Source organism: Engystomops pustulosus, unplaced genomic scaffold (assembly GCF_040894005.1).
Source record: "Engystomops pustulosus unplaced genomic scaffold, aEngPut4.maternal MAT_SCAFFOLD_146, whole genome shotgun sequence".
In the NCBI taxonomy this organism is placed as follows: Eukaryota; Metazoa; Chordata; class Amphibia; order Anura; family Leptodactylidae; genus Engystomops; species Engystomops pustulosus.
The window spans coordinates 84997-104540 of record NW_027285026.1 but is presented as its reverse complement, the minus strand read 5'-3'; the positions used below and the strand labels follow the sequence as shown (position 1 = coordinate 104540).

Below are 19544 nucleotides of genomic sequence, written 5' to 3'. Positions count from 1 at the left end.
GTCCTCCTCCTCCAGACCCCTCTGTCCTCCTCCTCCAGACTCCTCTGTCCTCCTCCTTCTCCAGACCCCTCTGTCCTCCTCCTCCAGACTCCTCTGTCCTCCTCCTCCAGACCCCTTTGTCCTCCTCCTCCAGACTCCTCTGTCCTCCTCCTTCTCCAGACCCCTCTGTCCTCCTCCTCCAGACCCCTCTGTCCTCCTCCTCCAGACTCCTCTGTCCTCCTCCTCCTCCTCCAGACCCCTCTGTCCTCTTCCTCCAGACTCCTCTGTCCTCCTCCTCCAGACTCCTCTGTCCTCCTACTCCTCCAGACTCCTCTGTTCTCCTCCTCCAGACTCCTTTGTCCTCCTCCTCCTCCAGACCCCTCTGTCCTCCTCCTCCTCCTCCAGACTCCTCTGTCTTCCTCCAGACCCCTCTGTCCTCCTACTCCAGACTCCTCTGTCCTCCTCCTTCTCCAGACCCCTCTGTCCTCTTCCTCCAGACCCCTCTGTCCTCCTCCTCCTCCAGACTCCTCTGTCTTCCTCCAGACCCCTCTGTCCTCCTCCTCCAGACTCCTCTGTCCTCCTCCTTCTCCAGACCCCTCTGTCCTCCTCCTCCAGACTCCTCTGTCCTCCTCCTCCAGACCCCTCTGTCCTCCTCCTCCAGACTCCTCTGTCCTCCTCCTTCTCCAGACTCCTCTGTCCTCCTCCTCCAGACCCCTCTGTCCTCCTCCTCCAGACTCCTCTGTCCTCCTCCTTCTCCAGACCCCTCTGTCCTCCTCCTCCAGACTCTTCTGTCCTCCTACTCCTCCAGACTCCTCTGTTCTCCTCCTCCAGACTCCTTTGTCCTCCTCCTCCTCCAGACCCCTCTGTCCTCCTCCTCCTCCAGACTCCTCTGTCTTCCTCCAGACCCCTCTGTCCTCCTCCTCCAGACTCATCTGTCCTCCTCCTTCTCCAGACCCCTCTGTCCTCTTCCTCCAGACCCCTCTGTCCTCCTCCTCCAGACTCCTCTGTCCTCCTCCTTCTCCAGACCCCTCTGCCCTCCTCCAGACTCCTTTGTCCTCCTCCTCCTCCAGACCCCTCTGTCCTCCTCCTCCAGACTCCTCTGTCCTCCTCCTTCTCCAGACCCCTCTGTCCTCCTCCTCCAGACTCCTCTGTCCTCCTCCTCCAGACTCCTCTGTCCTTCTACTCCTTCAGACCCCTCTGTCCTCCTCCAGACTCCTTTGTCCTCCTCCTTCTCCAGACTCCTCTGTCCTCTTCCTCCTGCAGACTCCTCTGTCCTCTTCCTCCTCCAGACTCCTCTGTCCTCCTCCTCCTCCAGACCCCTCTGTCCTCCTTCTCCAGACTCCTTCTTTCTCCTCTTCCAGACCTCTCTATCTTCCTCCCCCTCCAGACTCCTCTTTTCTTATCCAGACCCCTCTGTCCTCCTCCTCTAGACTCCTCTGTCCTCCTCCTCCTCCAGACTCCTCTGTCCCCCTCCAGACCCCTCTGTCCTCCTCCTCCAGACTCCTCTGTCCTCCTCCTCCAGACTCCTCTGTCCTCTTACTCCTCCAGACCCCTCTGTCCTGCTCCAGACTCCTCTGTCCTCCTCCTCCTCCAGACTTCTCTGTCCTCCTCCTCCAAACCCCTCTGCCCTCCTCTTCCTCCAGACTCCGTTGTCCTCCTCCTCCTCCAGACCCCTCTGTCCTCCTCCTCCTCCAGACTCCTCTGTCCTCCTCCAGACTCCTCTGTCCTCCAGACTCCTCTGTCCTCCTCCAGACTCCTCTGTCCTCCTCCAGACTCCTCTGTCCTCCTCCAGACTCCTCTGTCCTCCAGACTCCTCTGTCCTCCTCCTCCTCCTCCAGACCCCTCTGTCCTCTTCCTCCAGACTCCTCTGTCCTCCTCCTCCAGACTCCTCTGTCCTCCTACTCCTCCAGACCCCTCTGCCCTCCTCTTCCTCCAGACTCCTTTGTCCTCCTCCTCCTCCAGACCCCTCTGTCCTCCTCCTCCTCCAGACTCCTCTGTCTTCCTCCAGACCCCTCTGTCCTCCTCCTCCAGAATCCTCTGTCCTCCTCCTTCTCCAGACCCCTCTGTCCTCCTCCTCCAGACTCCTCTGTCCTCCTCCTCCAGACTCCTCTGTCCTCCTCCTCCAGACTCCTCTGTCCTCCTCCTCCAGACCCCTTTGTCCTCCTCCTTCTCCAGACCCCTCTGTCCTCCTCCTCCAGACCCCTCTGTCCTCTTCCTCCAGACTCCTCTGTCCTCCTCCTCCAGACTCCTCTGTCCTCCTACTCCTCCAGACTCCTCTGTTCTCCTCCTCCAGACTCCTTTGTCCTCCTCCTCCTCCAGACCCCTCTGTCCTCCTCCTCCTCCAGACTCCTCTGTCTTCCTCCAGACCCCTCTGTCCTCCTACTCCAGACTCCTCTGTCCTCCTCCTTCTCCAGACCCCTCTGTCCTCTTCCTCCAGACCCCTCTGTCCTCCTCCTCCTCCAGACTCCTCTGTCTTCCTCCAGACCCCTCTGTCCTCCTCCTCCAGACTCCTCTGTCCTCCTCCTCCTCCAGACCCCTCTGTCCTCCTCCTCCAGACTCCTCTGTCCTCCTCCTCCAGACCCCTCTGTCCTACTCCTCCAGACTCCTCTGTCCTCCTCCTTCTCCAGACTCCTCTGTCCTCCTCCTTCTCCAGACTCCTCTGTCCTCCTCCTCCAGAGCCCTCTGTCCTCCTCCTCCAGACCCCTCTGTCCTCCTCCTCCAGACTCCTCTGTCCTCCTCCTTCTCCAGACCCCTCTGTCCTCCTCCTCCAGACTCCTCTGTCCTCCTCCTCCTCCAGACTCCTCTGTCCTCCTCCTTCTCCAGACCCCTCTGTCCTCCTCCTCCAGACTCCTCTGTCCTCCTCCTCCTCCAGACTCCTCTGTCCTCCTCCTCCAGACTCCTCTGTTCTCCTCCTCCAGACTCCTTTGTCCTCCTCCTCCTCCAGACCCCTCTGTCCTCCTCCTCCTCCAGACCCCTCTGTCCTCCTCCTCCAGACTCCTCTGTCCTCCTCCTTCTCCAGACCCCTCTGTCCTCCTCCTCCAGACTCCTCTGTCCTCCTCCTTCTCCAGACCCCTCTGCCCTCCTCCAGACTCCTTTGTCCTCCTCCTCCTCCAGACCCCTCTGTCCTCCTCCTCCTCCAGACTCCTCTGTCTTCCTCCAGACCCCTCTGTCCTCCTCCTCCAGACTCCTCTGTCCTCCTCCTTCTCCAGACCCCTCTGTCCTCCTCCTCCAGACTCCTCTGTCCTCCTCCTCCAGACTCCTCTGTCCTCCTCCTCCTCCAGACTCCTCTGTCCTCCAGACTCCTCTGTCCTCCTCCAGACTCCTCTGTCCTCCAGACTCCTCTGTCCTCCTCCTCCAGACTCCTCTGTCCTCCTCCTCCAGACTCCTCTGTCCTTCTACTCCTCCAGACCCCTCTGTCCTCCTCCAGACTCCTCTGTCCTCCTCCTCCTCCAGACTTCTCTGTCCTCCTCCTCCAGACCCCTCTGCCCACCTCCTCCTCCAGACTCCTTTGTCCTCCTCCTCCTCCTCCTCCAGACCCCTCTGTCCTCCTCCTCCTCCAGACTCCTCTGTCCTCCTCCAGACCCCTCTGTCCTCCTCCAGACCCCTCTGTCCTCCTCCAGACTCCTCTGTCCTCCTCCTCCTCCAGACCCCTCTGTCCTCTTCCTCCAGACTCCTCTGTCCTCCTCCTCCAGACTCCTCTGTCCTCCTCCTCCTCCTCCAGACCCCTCTGTCCTCTTCCTCCAGACTCCTCTGTCCTGCTCCTCCAGACTCCTCTGTCCTCCTCCTCCAGACTCCTCTGTCCTCCTCCTCCTCCTCCAGACCCCTCTGTCCTCTTCCTCCAGACTCCTCTGTCCTGCTCCTCCAGACTCCTCTGTCCTCCTCCTCCAGACTCCTCTGTCCTCCTCCTCCTCCTCCTCCAGACCCCTCTGTCCTCTTCCTCCAGACTCCTCTGTCCTGCTCCTCCAGACTCCTCTGTCCTCCTCCTCCAGACTCCTCTGTCCTCCTCCTCCAGACTCACTCCTCCGTGGATGGTGGTTTGCAGGTCAGCCACCGGTGTATTTTGGTAACAATCTTGTGGACAGTGAGGTCGGGTCTGTTGGGATATCGATCCCTTTCCCAGCAGTGAATGAAAGAAGAAGACGGATGGAGTTTATTGATTGCTTTATTGAGGTGCAGTAAAGGCCTATAATAAATTGTACATTGTGCTTTCATTCTACGTAGATCGCCCCCTCTTTCCACGCATAAAAATAACACCTCCCCCGGGGGGTGGGGGCGGAGTCCAGAACATCCATCATGAAAAATCGCTGTATCCACCGTTGTAAGAAGAGCCAAAGGATCTGCATGAGCTGCAGCCACAGGATGATGCATGAGCTGCGGCCACAGGACGATGCATGAGCTGCAGCCACAGGACGATGCATGAGCTGCAGCCACAGGACGATGTATGAGCTGCGGCCACAGGACGATGCATGGGCTGCAGCCACAGGACGATGCATGAGCTGCAGCCACAGGACGATGGATGAGCTGCGGCCACAGTACGATGCATGAGCTGCAGCCACAGGACGATGCATGAGCTGCAGCCACAGTACGATGCATGAGCTGCGGCCACAGGACGATGCATGAGCTGCGGCCACAGGACGATGCATGAGCTGCGGCCACAGGACGTTGCATGAGCTGCGGCCACAGGACGATGCATGAGCTGCGGCCACAGGACGATGCATGAGCTGCGGCCACAGGACGATGCATGAGCTGCGGCCACAGGACGATGCATGAGCTGCGGCCACAGGACGATGCATGAGCTGCGGCCACAGGACGATGCATGAGCTGCAGCCACAGGACGATGTATGAGCTGCAGCCACAGGACGATGCATGAGCTGCAACCACAGGACGATTTATGAACTGCAGCCACAGGACGATGTATGAGCTGCAGCCACAGGACGATTTATGAACTGCAGCCACAGGACGATGTATGAGATGCGGCCACAGGACGATGCATGAGCTGCAGCCACAGGACGATGCATGAGCTGCAGCCACAGGACGATGCATGAGCTGCAGCCACAGGACGATTTATGAACTGCAGCCACAGGACGATGTATGAGCTGTGGCCACAGGACGATGTATGAGCTGCAGCCACAGGACGATACATAAGCTGCAGCCACAGGACGATGCATGAGCTGCAGCCACAAGGCGATTCATGAGCTGCAGCCACAAGACAATGCATGAGCTGCAGCCACAAGACAATGCATGAGCTGCAGCCACAGGACGATGGACAGGACGATGCATGAGCTGCGACCACAGGACCATGTATGAGCTGCAGCCACAGGACGATACATAAGCTGCAGCCACAAGAGGATGCATGAGCTGCAGCCACAAGAGGATGCATGAGCTGCAGCCACAAGAGGATGCATGAGCTGCAGCCACAGGATGATGCATGAGCTGCAGCCACAGGACCTTGTATGAGCTGCAGCCACAGGACGATACATAAGCTGCAGCCACAAGAGGATGCATGAGCTGCAGCCACAAGAGGATGCATGAGCTGCAGCCACAGGACGATGCATGTGCAATTGTCCATTTCCAGTCCTGACTCCTGACAGCGTCCAATGTTTTTTCTTTTAAATTAACTAAACAAGTGCAGAAATACCTGAAGGATTCCCCGCCCCCTCCTGGCATGAGCTCCGCCCCTGATCCTGTGGGAGGGGCACTGGCACCAGGAGGGAGGGGCGATTAATAATCGTTTTTGTGCTGAATTCACATTATCATAAATATCGTCATAACTAAAGCAATTGCTACTGTAGAAAGGTGGTCACATGGCTTATCACTGACGCCAACGCTGCTTATCACTGACGCCAACGCCGCTTATCACTGACGCCAACGCCGCTTATCACTGACGCCAACGCCGCTGATCACTGACGCCAACGCCGCTGATCACTGACGCCAACGCCGCTGATCACTGACGCCAACGCTGCTTATCACTGACGCCAACGCCGCTGATCACTGACGCCAGCTCCGCTTATCACTGACGCCAACGCCGCTGATCACTGACGCCAACGCCGCTTATCACTGACGCCAACGCAGCTGATCACTGACGCCAACGCCGCTTATCACTGACGCCAACGCCGCTGATCACTGACGCCAACGCCGCTGATCACTTACGCCAACGCCGCTGATCACTGACGCCAACGTCGCTTATCACTGACGCCAACTCCGCTTATCACTGACGCCAACGCCGCTGATCACTGACGCCAGCTCCGCTTATCACTGACGCCAACGTCGCTTATCACTGACGCCAACTCCGCTTATCACTGACGCCAACGCCGCTGATCACTGACGCCAGCTCCGCTTATCACTGACGCCAACGTCGCTTATCACTGACGCCAACACCGCTTATCACTGACGCCAACGCCGCTGATCACTGACGCCAGCTCCGCTTATCACTGCCGCCAACGCCGCTTATCACTGACGCCAGCGCTGCTGATCACTGACGCCAACGCCCCCTGTCACTGACGCCAACGCCGCTGATCATTGCCGCCAACGCCGCTCGTCACCGACGCCAACGCCGCTGATCACCGACGCTGCTCGTCACTGATGCCGACGCCGCTTTTTACTGACGCCAACGCCGCTTATCACTGACGCCATCGCCGCTGATCACTGACGCCAACGCCGCTTATCACGGACGCCAACGCCGCTGATCACTGACGCCAACGCCGCTGATCACTGACGCCAACACCGCTTATCATTGACGCCAACGTCGCTCCTCACCGACGCCACCGACGCTCATCTCTGACGCCAACGCCGCTCATCACTGACGCCAACGCCGCTCATCTCTGACACCACGTAATTTTTTTCATTATTTTTCATTTTTTAACAAAAAATTTAATCCTGTAGCGTCATCTTCATCCTCCAGGAAGTCAGAGATTCTATGTCCTACATCTAAATTGCGCTAATCTGCAGGCAACGCATTACATGGAAGAAAAAAGGAAATGTCGCCCCTTTCCCGCACCTCGTCCGCTCCAAGCTGCAGAAACGCGGCAGGGAAAGGGTCGAACAGCGCTGCATGATCACCAGGCGACCACCGGGGGGCCCAGGGGGTCACTGCACCCACAGGGGCCTGAACTGGTACCAGAACATCCTGCCTGCTATTCTGTGTTATCAGTGCTGTTACATGGGACTGCAGGACGCATCTACTACACAGGACGCAGCTGGTTCCTGGAGGACAGGTCTATATATTGGGCCTCTCACTGCTCCCGCATCCAGGGCATCCTGGGGGTTGTAGTGCACCCGGCTGCTGACCCCTCCTGTGTGACTCATGCAGCGCTGATCTAAAGCAGAGTCCCCAAAATACAAGGTCATTCGCTAAATCCCTGATACAAGAGTAATGGCGGCAGAGCTGCCCGGACGCGCATGCACGACATGTGGTTATTATTGCTTCATCTTCAGTATCGATTCCCCACGGGAACATATTGCAACTAAGCGCTTCCCCCCTCCCCCCAAACCCTACAAAAGTGGCAGCGATTCCAAATTCTGCATGCAAACCCCCAGAAAATAAGGTGACATGGACCAGTCCACAGTCCACGCCTCTCCCTACGATTGTGCCACGGTTTTCTCTGCTTTGTCCTGGGACCAGGTGGGGAATTTTTTTCGGAATCTCATATTTTCTGAACAGAAAAGTGACTTATGCTTTGGCATAGAGATAGAGATACTGATCAGTAACCTGACCCCAGTCATAGCCCCGACTGGGACCCCCACCACGCTGGTCAATGCCCATCACTAATGGGCCACCACCATCCATGGCCGGAGTGTCCAGCGCTTATTGCTAGCTATGAGACCTGGGGCCGGTGGGGCTCCAGACATCATTGTCATTGAGCGGCTCCATCATGACCCAATCACAAAGGACGCACAACCCTTTCACTGCTGGGGTCTCCTCATTATTGCAGGAGGTCCACGTCTCATGGAGTCTTGATGACTGAGTGGTCATCCTGGTAGGTTGTTGGGCTTTGAGAATGGAGAGTTATGAAGGTTGTGAAGGTGATGGATTGTCAGGGTGGGGGTAGAGGTTACTCATGGACCAGTCACATTGGAAGGTCTCATGCACAAGACCGTTAGACACAACCATGTGCCGCACTGCCCGGCACATAAACAATACAACACAGCCTATTTTTGGATGTTTTTGAAGTACAAAATGTGCATCATAAGGGTTTGTCCGGCACATGCGGCCTGTTTCTGCGGTGGGTTACCCAGGAGATCAGGTCACGTGCGCGCCAACCCACCATATTTTACTGCGGATATGGCTCATTTACGGTGGCTCGTGGCTTACACACAGGTGACACGTGGCTGGAAAACCACTGCAAAAACAGGACCGCAAAATGCATCCGGTGGTGTGCATGAGGCCTAAGATGGGGGAATACGACTTATCGGGACCTCCTCAGTAGGAGAAACACAAGTCCTAACATCCTTGGCTCCACAGTTGGACTGAGATGTTCTACAAGCACAAAGCTCCTCGGCTTCTCTTCTGCCATGAGGTCTGGATGGGAAAGTCGGACACAGTTCCATCACCACAATCATCACCAGGATGGATCTGGTGGAGCACTACACTAGTCAGAGCCTGTGACATATTCATGAATTCCCTCCATGGTGGGAGGTGGTTTTTTAAATTCCGCCGTTTTTCAGAATCCGTTGGGTTGTCCGACTGCCATGAAAGCCGCCGTGATTGCGACAAAAACCGATCGCGGAATTCATCGCAAAACGGAAAAATTCGGGAAACCCAACGAAAGTGCGGCCACGGAGCCCTTAGTAAATGAGCCCCATTGTTTCCATGATATGGTGGAAGGTCAATGAGAACATCTTCTAGGCTCCAAAATCTATATCACCCTCTACTAAACGGCAAGATAAGGGACATGGAAAACCCCGAGAAGATAATGTAGAGACACCACAAGGGTGAAGTCTACTATTTCTAGTCACTGACAATGGGGAGAGCAGCTCAGTTACCCGAAATGAATAGAGGTAAAGGATCACAACCCCCACCATCAGAACATCATTGTGACTGGTCAACCCCTTAAAGTAACGCAGAGAAAAACACTGCCCCCCCCCCCCCGGGTCCCCCATAAAACTCCATTCTGTATTGTCCTACAACAATGGACCAGGGTGTGATTAAGACTGGAAGACATCTTGTCAGAGCCTTGGGAGGGTCATGTACATGCTGGAAGGAATGATAATGTGATGGGTTAAAGTTCTGGTGGTCAAACTGGCAGCAGTGAAAGGGTTAATGCGTATTGTCTGCTCATAACCACAGACATCCATGAAAATACATCTGATTAAAAAAAGAAACATCCTAAAAAATCTATAAAACCCTCAAGGTTTTTGTGGAGTGAAGAAGGCGAGGATGCACTGGAAGCACATGGAGAGGACGCCCAGTGAAGCCTTCTCCTCCTGATGGGCGCTCAAATGACCTCCCCCAGGTCTCCATTTATTGCTCCTTGTAGTAAATTCCTACTGGTCCAAACAAGTTTCCTACTTATTGTAGGAAACCCCCAGTATCAGCATCGGAGACGGGTAAGGGCTGAATGGCTCCTGTGCGGCCCCAGGGCATTCACAAATGAAGGACCAATTGGAAGAAGAGGATGGTTTCTAGAAGAAGAAGCAGGTCTTCTCCAATCTGTGACTTCACGTTATGGCTACAATCTCAGGCCTGCTCCCTTCCCAGGCTCCATGATGAAACTAAAAGTCTAAAGAAGATGCTTTGATGCAAATAGCAAGACCCATCGTTCAATGTAAGAAAAGGGAAGCTCCCCCTGGGTCACCAGGATCTCCGGTGAGGAGAAACAACCATCAGAGGAGCAAGAAGACACATGAGCAAGAGGAGATATACTCTGCACCGGAGCGGCCATGGAGTCAGGTACAAGGATGCAGGTAGTGGTCATGTCCTCCATGAACGGAGCAGCTTCAGTCCTCCTCTGGGCTGAGTGGAGGCACCGAGCCCTTGAAGCAGGCAGACTCGTAGTGTTTGTTCAGGTAGGACTTGAGAGCGAAGGTCTTGCTGCATCGCTTGCACTTGTAGTGTTTGAAGGCAGAGTGCGTCTGCATGTGGGCACGGAGGTTGGAGCGGTCAGCAAAGGCTTTTCCACAGTGGGCACAGCCAAAGGGCTTTTCGCCAGTGTGGGACCTCAGATGACCCTGGAGAAGCCACGGGCGGCTGAAAGCTTTCCCACAGGTATCACACTTGTGCTTGAGGTCGTGTGTGAGGAGATGCATGGCCATGGCCGGCATGGACACATATACCTTGCCACAGGTCGGGCACTTCTTGGCTAGCTTGCTATCCAGGCTGCGATGAGTCTGCTTGTGTCGGCTTAGGTTTGAAGATGTGGCGTAGCTCTTCCCGCACTCGCTGCAGCTATGTCTCTGAATTGAACGACCTCCAGTTAAGACCTTACGACGAGACCGACCATCAGTGATGAAGAACGTATCCACTGAGTACCCCTCACTAACTGCTGTGTCCCCATTGATGTAGCCCCCGGTGATCTCAGAGCGGGGGCTGTCAGGGGGCTCAGAGTCGGGGGCTCCATACTCGCTTTGCACTGCTGTATACAGGGTGTCTGGGGAGGGGACTTTGATAGCTCCATTGCTGTCTCCATCGTATACGGATGGCGTGATGTAGTCACTGATGTAACCTGAAAGACAGAAGTACAATAGTTACAGTATTGTGAGGAGTTATTATGCCCCTCCCCCTTGACTATGACACCTACCCACCAGGTAATCTGTCCCCCCCCCCCTCCATGTGTCCTCTGTCCCATGAGTAGAAATGTTAATAGATGTAGACTCTACGACTGAGGCATAACCAGAACCAGAATCGTCAGAACTCGGATTTCTCAGTTCTTGGCAATGGGTCAGTAATCAGCAGCATCTGATATTCGTGGACAACGAGCGCCATGGATCAGACGTGTCTGCTGGACCTCACCATGACCCATCACAAAGGTCATTCCCCTCCACCAACATCCACTCCTGGTCAGAGCAACGAGATGTCCACAATGTCAATGGTTCTCCTCCAGGACCTTAGAGAACGATTAGCTTTGTGTGATCGCCGACTGTACAAACTTTTATACTTCAGGGAATGGAGGAGCCTGACACCGACCTTGGATATACACATAGGAGGAGCCTGACACAAGCCATAGATATACAACTAGCCGGAGCCTGACACAGACCTTGGATATACACATAGGAGGAGCCTGACACAAGCCTTATAGTACCATAATATATAGTATTATATCTAGGTGTAGAGGATGCCCCCTGTCTATGGTGATGGTAAAACCTCCTCTCCTCTAGGTGTAGAGGATGCCTCCTGTCTATGGTGATGGTAGAACCTCCTCTCCTCTAGGTGTAGAGGATGCCCCCTGTCTATGCTGATGGTAGAACCTCCTCTCCTCTAGGTGTAGAGGATGCCCCCTGTCTATGGTGATGGTAGAACCTCCTCTCCTCTAGGTGTAGAGGATGCCCCCTGTCTATGGTGATGGTAGAACCTCCTCTCCTCTAGGTGTAGAGGATGCCCCCTGTCTATGGTGATGGTAGAACCTCCTCTCCTCTAGGTGTAGAGGATGCCCCCTGTCTATGGTGATGGTAGAACCTCCTCTCCTCTAGGTGTAGAGGATGCCCCTGTCTATGGTGATGGTAGAACCTCCTCTCCTTTAGGTGTAGAGGATGCCCCTGTCTATGGTGATGGTAGAACATCCTTTCCTCTAGGTGTAGAGGATGCCCCCTGTCTATGGTGATGGTAGAACCTCCTCTCCTCTAGGTGTAGAGGATGCCTCCTGTCTATGGTGATGGTAGAACCTCCTATCCTCTAGGTGTAGAGGATGCCTCCTGTCTATGGTGATGGTAGAACCTCCTCTCCTCTAGGTGTAGAGGATGCCCCCTGTCTATGGTGATGGTAGAACCTCCTCTCCTCTAGGTGTAGAGGATGCCCCCTGTCTATGGTGATGGTAGAACCTCCTCTCCTCTAGGTGTAGAGGATGCCCCCTGTCTATGGTGATGGTAGAACCTCCTCTCCTCTAGGTGTAGAGGATTCCCCCTGTCTATGGTGATGGTAGAACCTCCTCTCCTCTAGGTGCAGAGGATGCCCCCTGTCTATGGTGATGGTAGAACCTCCTCTCCTCTAGGTGTAGAAGATGCCCCCTGTCTATGGTGATGATAGAACCTCCTCTCCTCTAGGTGTAGAGGATGCCCCTGTCTATGGTGATGGTAAAACCTCCTCTAGGTGTACAGGATGTCCCCTGTCTATGGTGATGGTAGAACCTCTTCTCCTCTAGGTGTAGAGGATGCCCCCTGTCTATGGTGATGATAGAACCTCCTCTCCTCTAGGTGTAGAGGATGCGCCCTGTCTATGGTGATGGTAGATCCTCCTCTCCTCTAGGTGTAGAGGATGTCCCCTGTCTATGGTGATGGTAGAACCTCCTCTCCTCTAGGTGTAGAGGATGCCCCTGTCCATGGTGATGGTAGAACCTCCTCTCCTTTAGGTGTAGAGGATGGCCCCTGTCTATGGTGATGGTAGAACCTCCTCTCCTCTAGGTGTAGAGGATGCCCCCTGTCTATGGTGATGGTAGAACCTCCTCTCCTCTAGGTGTAGAGGATTCCCCCTGTCTATGGTGATGGTAGAACCTCTTCTCCTCTAGGTGTAGAGGATGCCTCCTGTCTATGGTGATGGTAGAACCTCCTCTCCTCTAGATGTAGAGGATGCCCCCTGTCTATGGTGATGGTAGAACCTCCTCTCCTCTAGGTGTAGAGGATGTCCCCTGTCTATGGTGATGGTAGAACCTCCTCTCCTCTAGGTGTAGAGGATGGCCCCTGTCTATGGTGATGGTGGAACCTCCTCTCCTCTAGGTGTAGAGGATGCCCCCTGTCTATGGTGATGGTAGACCCTCCTCTCCTCTAGGTGTAGAGGATGTCCCCTGTCTATGGTGATGGTAGAACCTCCTCTCCTCTAGGTGTAGAGGATGCCTCCTGTCTATGGTGATGGTAGAACCTCCTCTCCTCTAGGTGTAGAGGATGCCTCCTGTCTATGGTGATGGTAGAACCTCCTCTCCTCTAGGTGTAGAAGATGCCCCCTATCTATGGTGATGCTAGAACCTCCTCTCCTCTAGGTGTAGAGGATGCCCCTTGTCTATGGTGATGATATAACCTCCTCTCCGCTAGGTGTAGAGGATGCCCCCTGTCTATGGTGATGGCAGAACCTCCTCTCCTCTAGGTGTAGAGGATGTCCCCTGTCTATGGTGATGGTAGAACCTCCTCTCCTCTAGGTGTAGAGGATGCCTCCTGTCTATGGTGATGGTAGAACCTCCTCTCCTCTAGGTGTAGAGGATGCCTCCTGTCTATGGTGATGGTAGAACCTCCTCTCCTCTAGGTGTAGAAGATGCCCCCTATCTATGGTGATGCTAGAACCTCCTCTCCTCTAGGTGTAGAGGATGCCCCTTGTCTATGGTGATGATATAACCTCCTCTCCTCTAGGTGTAGAGGATGCCCCCTGTCTATGGTGATGGTAAAACCTCCTCTCCTCTAGGTGTAGAGGATGCCCCCTGTCTATGGTGATGGTAGAACCTCCTCTCCTCTAGGTGTAGAGGATGCCCCTGTCTATGGTGATGGTAGAACCTCCTCTCCTCTAGGTGTAGAGGATGCCCCCCTGTCTATGGTGATGGTAGAACCTCCTCTCCTCTAGGTGTAGAGGATGCCCCCTGTCTATGGTAATGGTAGAACCTCCTCTCCTCTAGGTGTAGAGGATGCTCCCTGTCTATGGTGATGGTAGAGCCGCCTCTCCTCTAGGTGTAGAGGATGCCTCCTGTCTATGGTGATGGTAGAACCTCCTCTCCTCTAGGTGTAGAGGATGCCCCCTGTCTATGGTGATGGTAGGACCTCCTCTCCTCTAGGTGTAGTGGATGCCCCCTGTCTATGGTGATGGTAGAACCTCCTCTCCTCTAAGTGTAGAGGATGCCCCCTGTCTATAGTGATGGTAGAACCTCCTCTCCTCTAGGTGTAGAGGATGCCCCCTGTCTATGGTGATGGTAGAACCTCCTCTCCTCTAGGTGTAGAGGATACTCCCTGTCTATGGTGATGGTAGAACCTCCTCTCCTCTAGGTGCAGAGGATGTCCCCTGTCTATAGTGATGGTAGAACCTCCTCTCCTCTAGGTGTAGAGGATGTCCCCTGTCTATGGTGATGGTAGAACCTCCTCTCCTCTAGGTGTAGAGGATGCCCCCTGTCTATGGTGATGGTAGAACCTCCTTTCCTCTAGGCGTAGAGGATGCCCCCTGTCTATGGTGATGGGAGAACATCATCTCCTCTAGGTGTAGAGGATGCCCCTGTCTATGGTGATGGTAGAACCTCCTCTCCTTTAGGTGTAGAGGATGCCCCTGTCTATGGTGATAGTAGAACCTCCTCTCCTCTAGGTGTAGAGCATGCTCCCTGTCTAAGGTGATGGTAGAACCTCCTCTCCTCTAGGTGTAGAGGATGCCCCCTGTCTATGGTGATGGTAGAACCTCCTCTCCTCTAGGTGTAGATAATGTCCCCTGTCCCATGTTGATGGAATACTTTTGTTAAAGAGTGCTAAGGCTAGGCTGTTGATAGTGTAATTTGACAATATGCTTTGGTTGGTGAGGGCTGAGGCTAGGCTCTCATTGGTGGGAGGTGATGGCATGTTTTGGTTGAAGAGGGCTGAGGCTAGGTTCTCGTTGGTTGGAGGTGATGGTATGCTTTGGTTGGTGAGGGCTGAGGCTTGGTTCTCGTTGGTTGGAGTTGATGACATGCTTTGGTTGGTGAGGGCTGAGGCTAGACTCTCATTGGTGTGACATGATGGTATGCTTTGGTTGGTGAGGGCTGAGGCTAGGCTCCCATTGGTGGGAGGTGATGGCATGTTTTTGTTGTAAAGGGCTGAGGCTAGGTTCTCGTTGGTTGGAGGTGATTGTATGCTTTGGTTAGTGAGGGCTGAGGCTAGACTCTCATTGGTGTGAGATGATGGTATGCTTTGGTTAGTGAGGGCTGAGTCTAGGCTATGGTTGGTGTGAGGTGACGGTATGTTTTGGTTGGTGAGTGGCGAGGGTAGGCTCTTGTTGGTGTGAGGTGATGGTATGCTTTGGTTGGTGAGGTGCTGAGGCTCTTGTTGCAGTGAAGGGACAGTATGATCTGGTTGGTATGAAGTGATGCTACAGTGTGGTGCTGAATTACCCTATGCTCCGAATTTTGTGAGGTGATGCTAAGCTCTGATTGGTGTTGGGTGATGGTATGCTTTGGTTGGTGAGGGGTGAGGCTACCCTTTGGTTGGTGTGGAGTGATGGTACACTCTAGACGATTTTGGTTGATGCTATGCTCACCCTCTGAGGTGAGGGCTGACGCAAGGCTCTCATTGGTGTGAGGTGATGATATGCTTTAGTTGGTGAGGGGTGAGGCTAGGTTCTCGTTGGCGCGAGGTGATGGTATACTTTAGTTGGTAAGGGTGAGGCTAGGCTCTTGTTGGTGTGAGATAATGGTATGCTTTGGTTAGTGAGGGCTTAGGCAAGGCTATGGTTGGTGTGAGGTGACGGTATGCTTTGGTTAGTGAGGGCTGAGGCTAGACTCTCATTGGTGTGAGGTGATGATATGCTTTGGTTGGTGAGAGCTGAGTCTAGGCTATCGTTAGTGTAAGGTCACGGTATTCCTTGGTTGCTGAGGTTAGGCTATGGTTGGTGTGAGGTGACGGTATGCTTTGGTTGGTGAGGGCTGAGGCTAGGCTATTCTTGGTGTGAGGTGATGGTATGCTTTGGTTGGTGAGGGCTGAGGCTAGGCTATGGTTGGTGTGAGGTGACGGTATGCTTTGGTTGGTAAGGGGTGAGGCTAGGCTCTCTTTGGTGTGAGGTGATGATATGCTTTGGTTGGTGAGGGCTGAGTCTAGTCTATCATTAGTGTAAGGTGACGGTATTCCTTGTTTGCTCAGGCTAGGCTCTCATTGGTGTGAGGTGATGGTATGCTTTAGTTGGTGAGGGGCTGAGGCTAGGCTATGGTTGGTGTGAGGTGACGGTATTCTTTGGTTGGTGAGGGGCTGAGGCTAGACTATGGTTGGTGTGAGGTGATAGTATGCTTTGGTTGGTGAGGGCTGAGGCTAGGCTCTCATTGGTGTGAGATGATGGTATGCTATGGTTGGTGAGTGCTGAGGCTAGACTCTCTTTGGTGTGAGGTGATGGTATGCTTTGGTTGGTGAGGGCTGAGGCTACACTCTCATTGGTGTGAGGTGATGGTATGCTTTGGTTGGTGAGGGCTGAGGCTAGGCTCTCTTTGGTGTGAGGTGATGATATGCTTTGGTTGGTGAGAGCTGAGTCTAGGCTATCGTTAGTGTAAGGTGACGATATTCCTTGGTTGCTGCGGCTAGGCTATGGTTGGTGTGAGGTGATGATATGCTTTGGTTGGTGAGGGCTGAGTCTAGACTATCGTTAGTGTAAGGTGACGGTATTCCTTGGTTGCTGAGGCTAGGCTATGGTTGGTGTAAGGTGACGGTATGCTTTGGTTGGTGAGGGCTGAGGCTAGGCTATGGTTGGTGTGAGGTGACGGTATGCTGTGGTTGGTATAAGGTCATGCTATGCTGTGGTTGGTACAGGGTCATGCTACACTGTGGTTGGTACAGGGTCATGCTACGCTATGGTTGGTACAGGGTCATGCTACGCTGTGGTTGGTTTTGGGTGATGCCATGCTGTGTTTGGTACAGGGTCATGCTACGCTGTGGTTGGTTTTTGGTGATGTTATGCTGCGGTTGGTTTTGGGTGATGCCATGCTGTGGTTGGTACAGGGTCATGCTATGCTGTGGTTGGTACAGGGTCATGCTATGCTCTGGTTGGTACAGGGTCATGCTATGCTGTGGTTGGTATAGGGTCATGCTATGCTGTGGTTGGTACAGGGTCATGCTACGCTGTGGTTGGTACAGGGTCATGCTACGCTGTGGTTGGTTTTTGGGTGATGCCATGCTGTGGTTGGTACAGGGTCATGCTATGCTGTGGTTGGTACAGGGTCATGCTATGCTGTGGTTGGTATAGGGTCATGCTATGATGTGGTTGGTACAGGGTCATGCTATGCTGTGGTTGGTATAGGGTCATGCTATGCTGTGGTTGGTACAGGGTCATGCTACGCTGTGGTTAGAATAGGGTTATGCTATGCTGTGGTTGGTACAGGGTCATGCTACACTGTGGTTGGTTTAGGGCCATGCTATGCTGTGGTTGGTACAGGGTCATGCTATGCTGTGGTTGGTACAGGGTCATGCTATGCTGTGGTTGGTTTTGGGTGATGCCATGCTGTGGTTGGTACAGGGTCATGCTATGCTGTGGTTGGTACAGGGTCATGCTATGCTGTGGTTGGTTTTGGGTGATGCCATGCTGTGGTTGGTACAGGGTCATGCTATGCTGTGGTTGGTACAGGGTCATGCTATGCTGTGGTTGGTACAGGGTCATGCTATGCTGTGGTTGGTACAGGGTCATTCTATGCTGTGGTTGGTACAGGGTCATGCTATGCTGTGGTTGGTATAGGGTCATGCTACACTGTGGTTGGTATAGGGTCATGCTATGCTGTGGTTGGTACAGGGTCATGCTATGCTGTGGTTGGTACAGGGTCATGCTACGCTGTGGTTGGTACAGGGTCATGCTACGCTCTGGTTGGTACAGGGTCATGCTATGCTGTGGTTGGTACAGGGTCATGCTATGCTGTGGTTTGTATAGGGTCATGCTATGCTGTGGTTGGTACAGGGTCATGCTATGCTGTGGTTGGTATAGGGTCATGCTATGCTGTGGTTGGTACAGGGTCATGCTATGCTGTGGTTGGTATATGGTCATGCTACACTGTGGTTGGTACAGGGTCATGCCACGCTGTGGTTGGTACAGGGTCATGCTACGCTGTGGTTGGTTTTTGGTGATGCTACGCTGTGGTTGGTACAGGGTCATGCTATGCTCTGGTTGGTTTTTGGTCATGCTATGCTCTGGTTGGTTTTTGGTCATGCTATGCTCTGGTTGGTACAGGGTCATGCTATGCTCTGGTTGGTACAGGGTCATGCTACACTGTGGTTGGTTTTGGTTGATGCTATGCTCTGGTTGGTTTTGGTTGATGCCATGCTGTGGTTGGTACAGGGTCATGCTACGCTGTGGTTGGTATAGGTTCATGCTATGCTCTGGTTGGTTTTGGTTGATGCTACGTTGTGGTTGGTTTTGGGTGATGCTATGCTGTGGTTGGTATAGGGTCATGCTATGCTGTGGTTGGTATAGGGTCATGCTATGCTGTGGTTGGTACAGGGTCATGCTATGTTGTGGTTGGATTTGGTTGATGCCATGCTGTGGTTTGTTTTGGGTGATGCTATGCTGTGGTTGGTATAGGGTCATGCTATGCTCTGGTTGGTACAGGGTCATGCTACACTGTGGTTGGTACAGGGTCATGCTATGCTGTGGTTGGTACAGTATCATGCTACACTGTGGTTGGTACAGGGTCATGCTATGCTGTGGTTGGTATAGGGTCATGCTATGCTGTGGTTGGTATAGGGTCATGCTACGCTGTGGTAGGTTTAGGGTGATGCTACGCTGTGGTTGGTACAGGGTCATGCTATGCTGTGGTTGGTACAGGGACATGCTATGCTCTGGTTGGTACAGGGTCATGCTACGCTGTGGTTGGTATAGGGTCATGCTATGCTGTGGTTGGTACAGGGACATGCTATGCTCTGGTTGGTACAGGGTCATGCTATGCTGTGGTTGGTTTTGGGTGATGCTATGCTGTGGTTGGTATAGGGTCATGCTATGCTGTGGTTGGTACAGGGTCATGCTACACTGTGGTTGGTACAGGGTCATGCTACGCTCTGGTTGGTTTTGGGTGATGCCATGCTGTGGTTGGTTTTGGGTGATGCCATGCTGTGGTTGGTACAGGGTCATGCTATGCTGTGGTTGGTACAGGGTCATGCTATGCTGTGGTTGGTACAGGGTCATGCTATGCTGTGGTTGGTATAGGGTCATGCTATGCTGTGGTTGGTATAGGGTCATGCTATGCTGTGGTTGGTACAGGGTCATGCTATGCTGTGGTTGGTACAGGGTCATGCTATGCTGTGGTTGGTATAGGGTCATGCTATGCTGTGGTTGGTACAGGGTCATGCTATGCTGTGGTTGGTATAGGGTCATGCTACGCTCTGGTTGGTACAGGGTCATGCTATGCTCTGGTTGGTACAGGGTCATGCTATGCTGTGGTTGGTACAGGGTCATGCTATGCTGTGGTTGGTATAGGGTCATGCTATGCTGTGGTTGGTACAGGGTCATGCAATGCTGTGGTTGGTACAGGGTCATGCTATGCTCTGGTTGGTAAAGGGTCATGCTATGCTGTGGTTGGTACAGGGTCATGCTATGCTGTGGTTGGTACAGGGTCATGCTACGCTGTGGTTGGTTTTGGGTGATGCTACGCTCTGGTTGGTTTTGGGTTATGCCATGCTCTGGTTGGTACAGGGTCATGCTATGCTGTGGTTGGTATAGGGTCATGCTACGCTGTGGTTGATACAGGGTCATGCTATGCTGTGGTTGGTACAGGGTCATGCTACACTGTGGTTGG

The 19544-nt window shown here is 53.7% G+C and overlaps 1 protein-coding gene across 1 annotated transcript in view; it reads right to left on the bottom strand.

The window, feature by feature from the left end:
- Positions 1 to 4123: 4123 nt before the first annotated feature.
- Positions 4124 to 19544, bottom strand: part of SCRT1 (scratch family transcriptional repressor 1) — a 30056-nt gene continuing 14635 nt past the window's right edge. Inside the window, exon 2 of the mRNA XM_072131821.1 lies at positions 4124 to 10640. Within this exon, the coding sequence (XP_071987922.1) occupies positions 9916 to 10640 (725 nt within the window). The 3' untranslated portion in view covers positions 4124 to 9915. The remainder of the gene's footprint in view (positions 10641 to 19544) is intronic.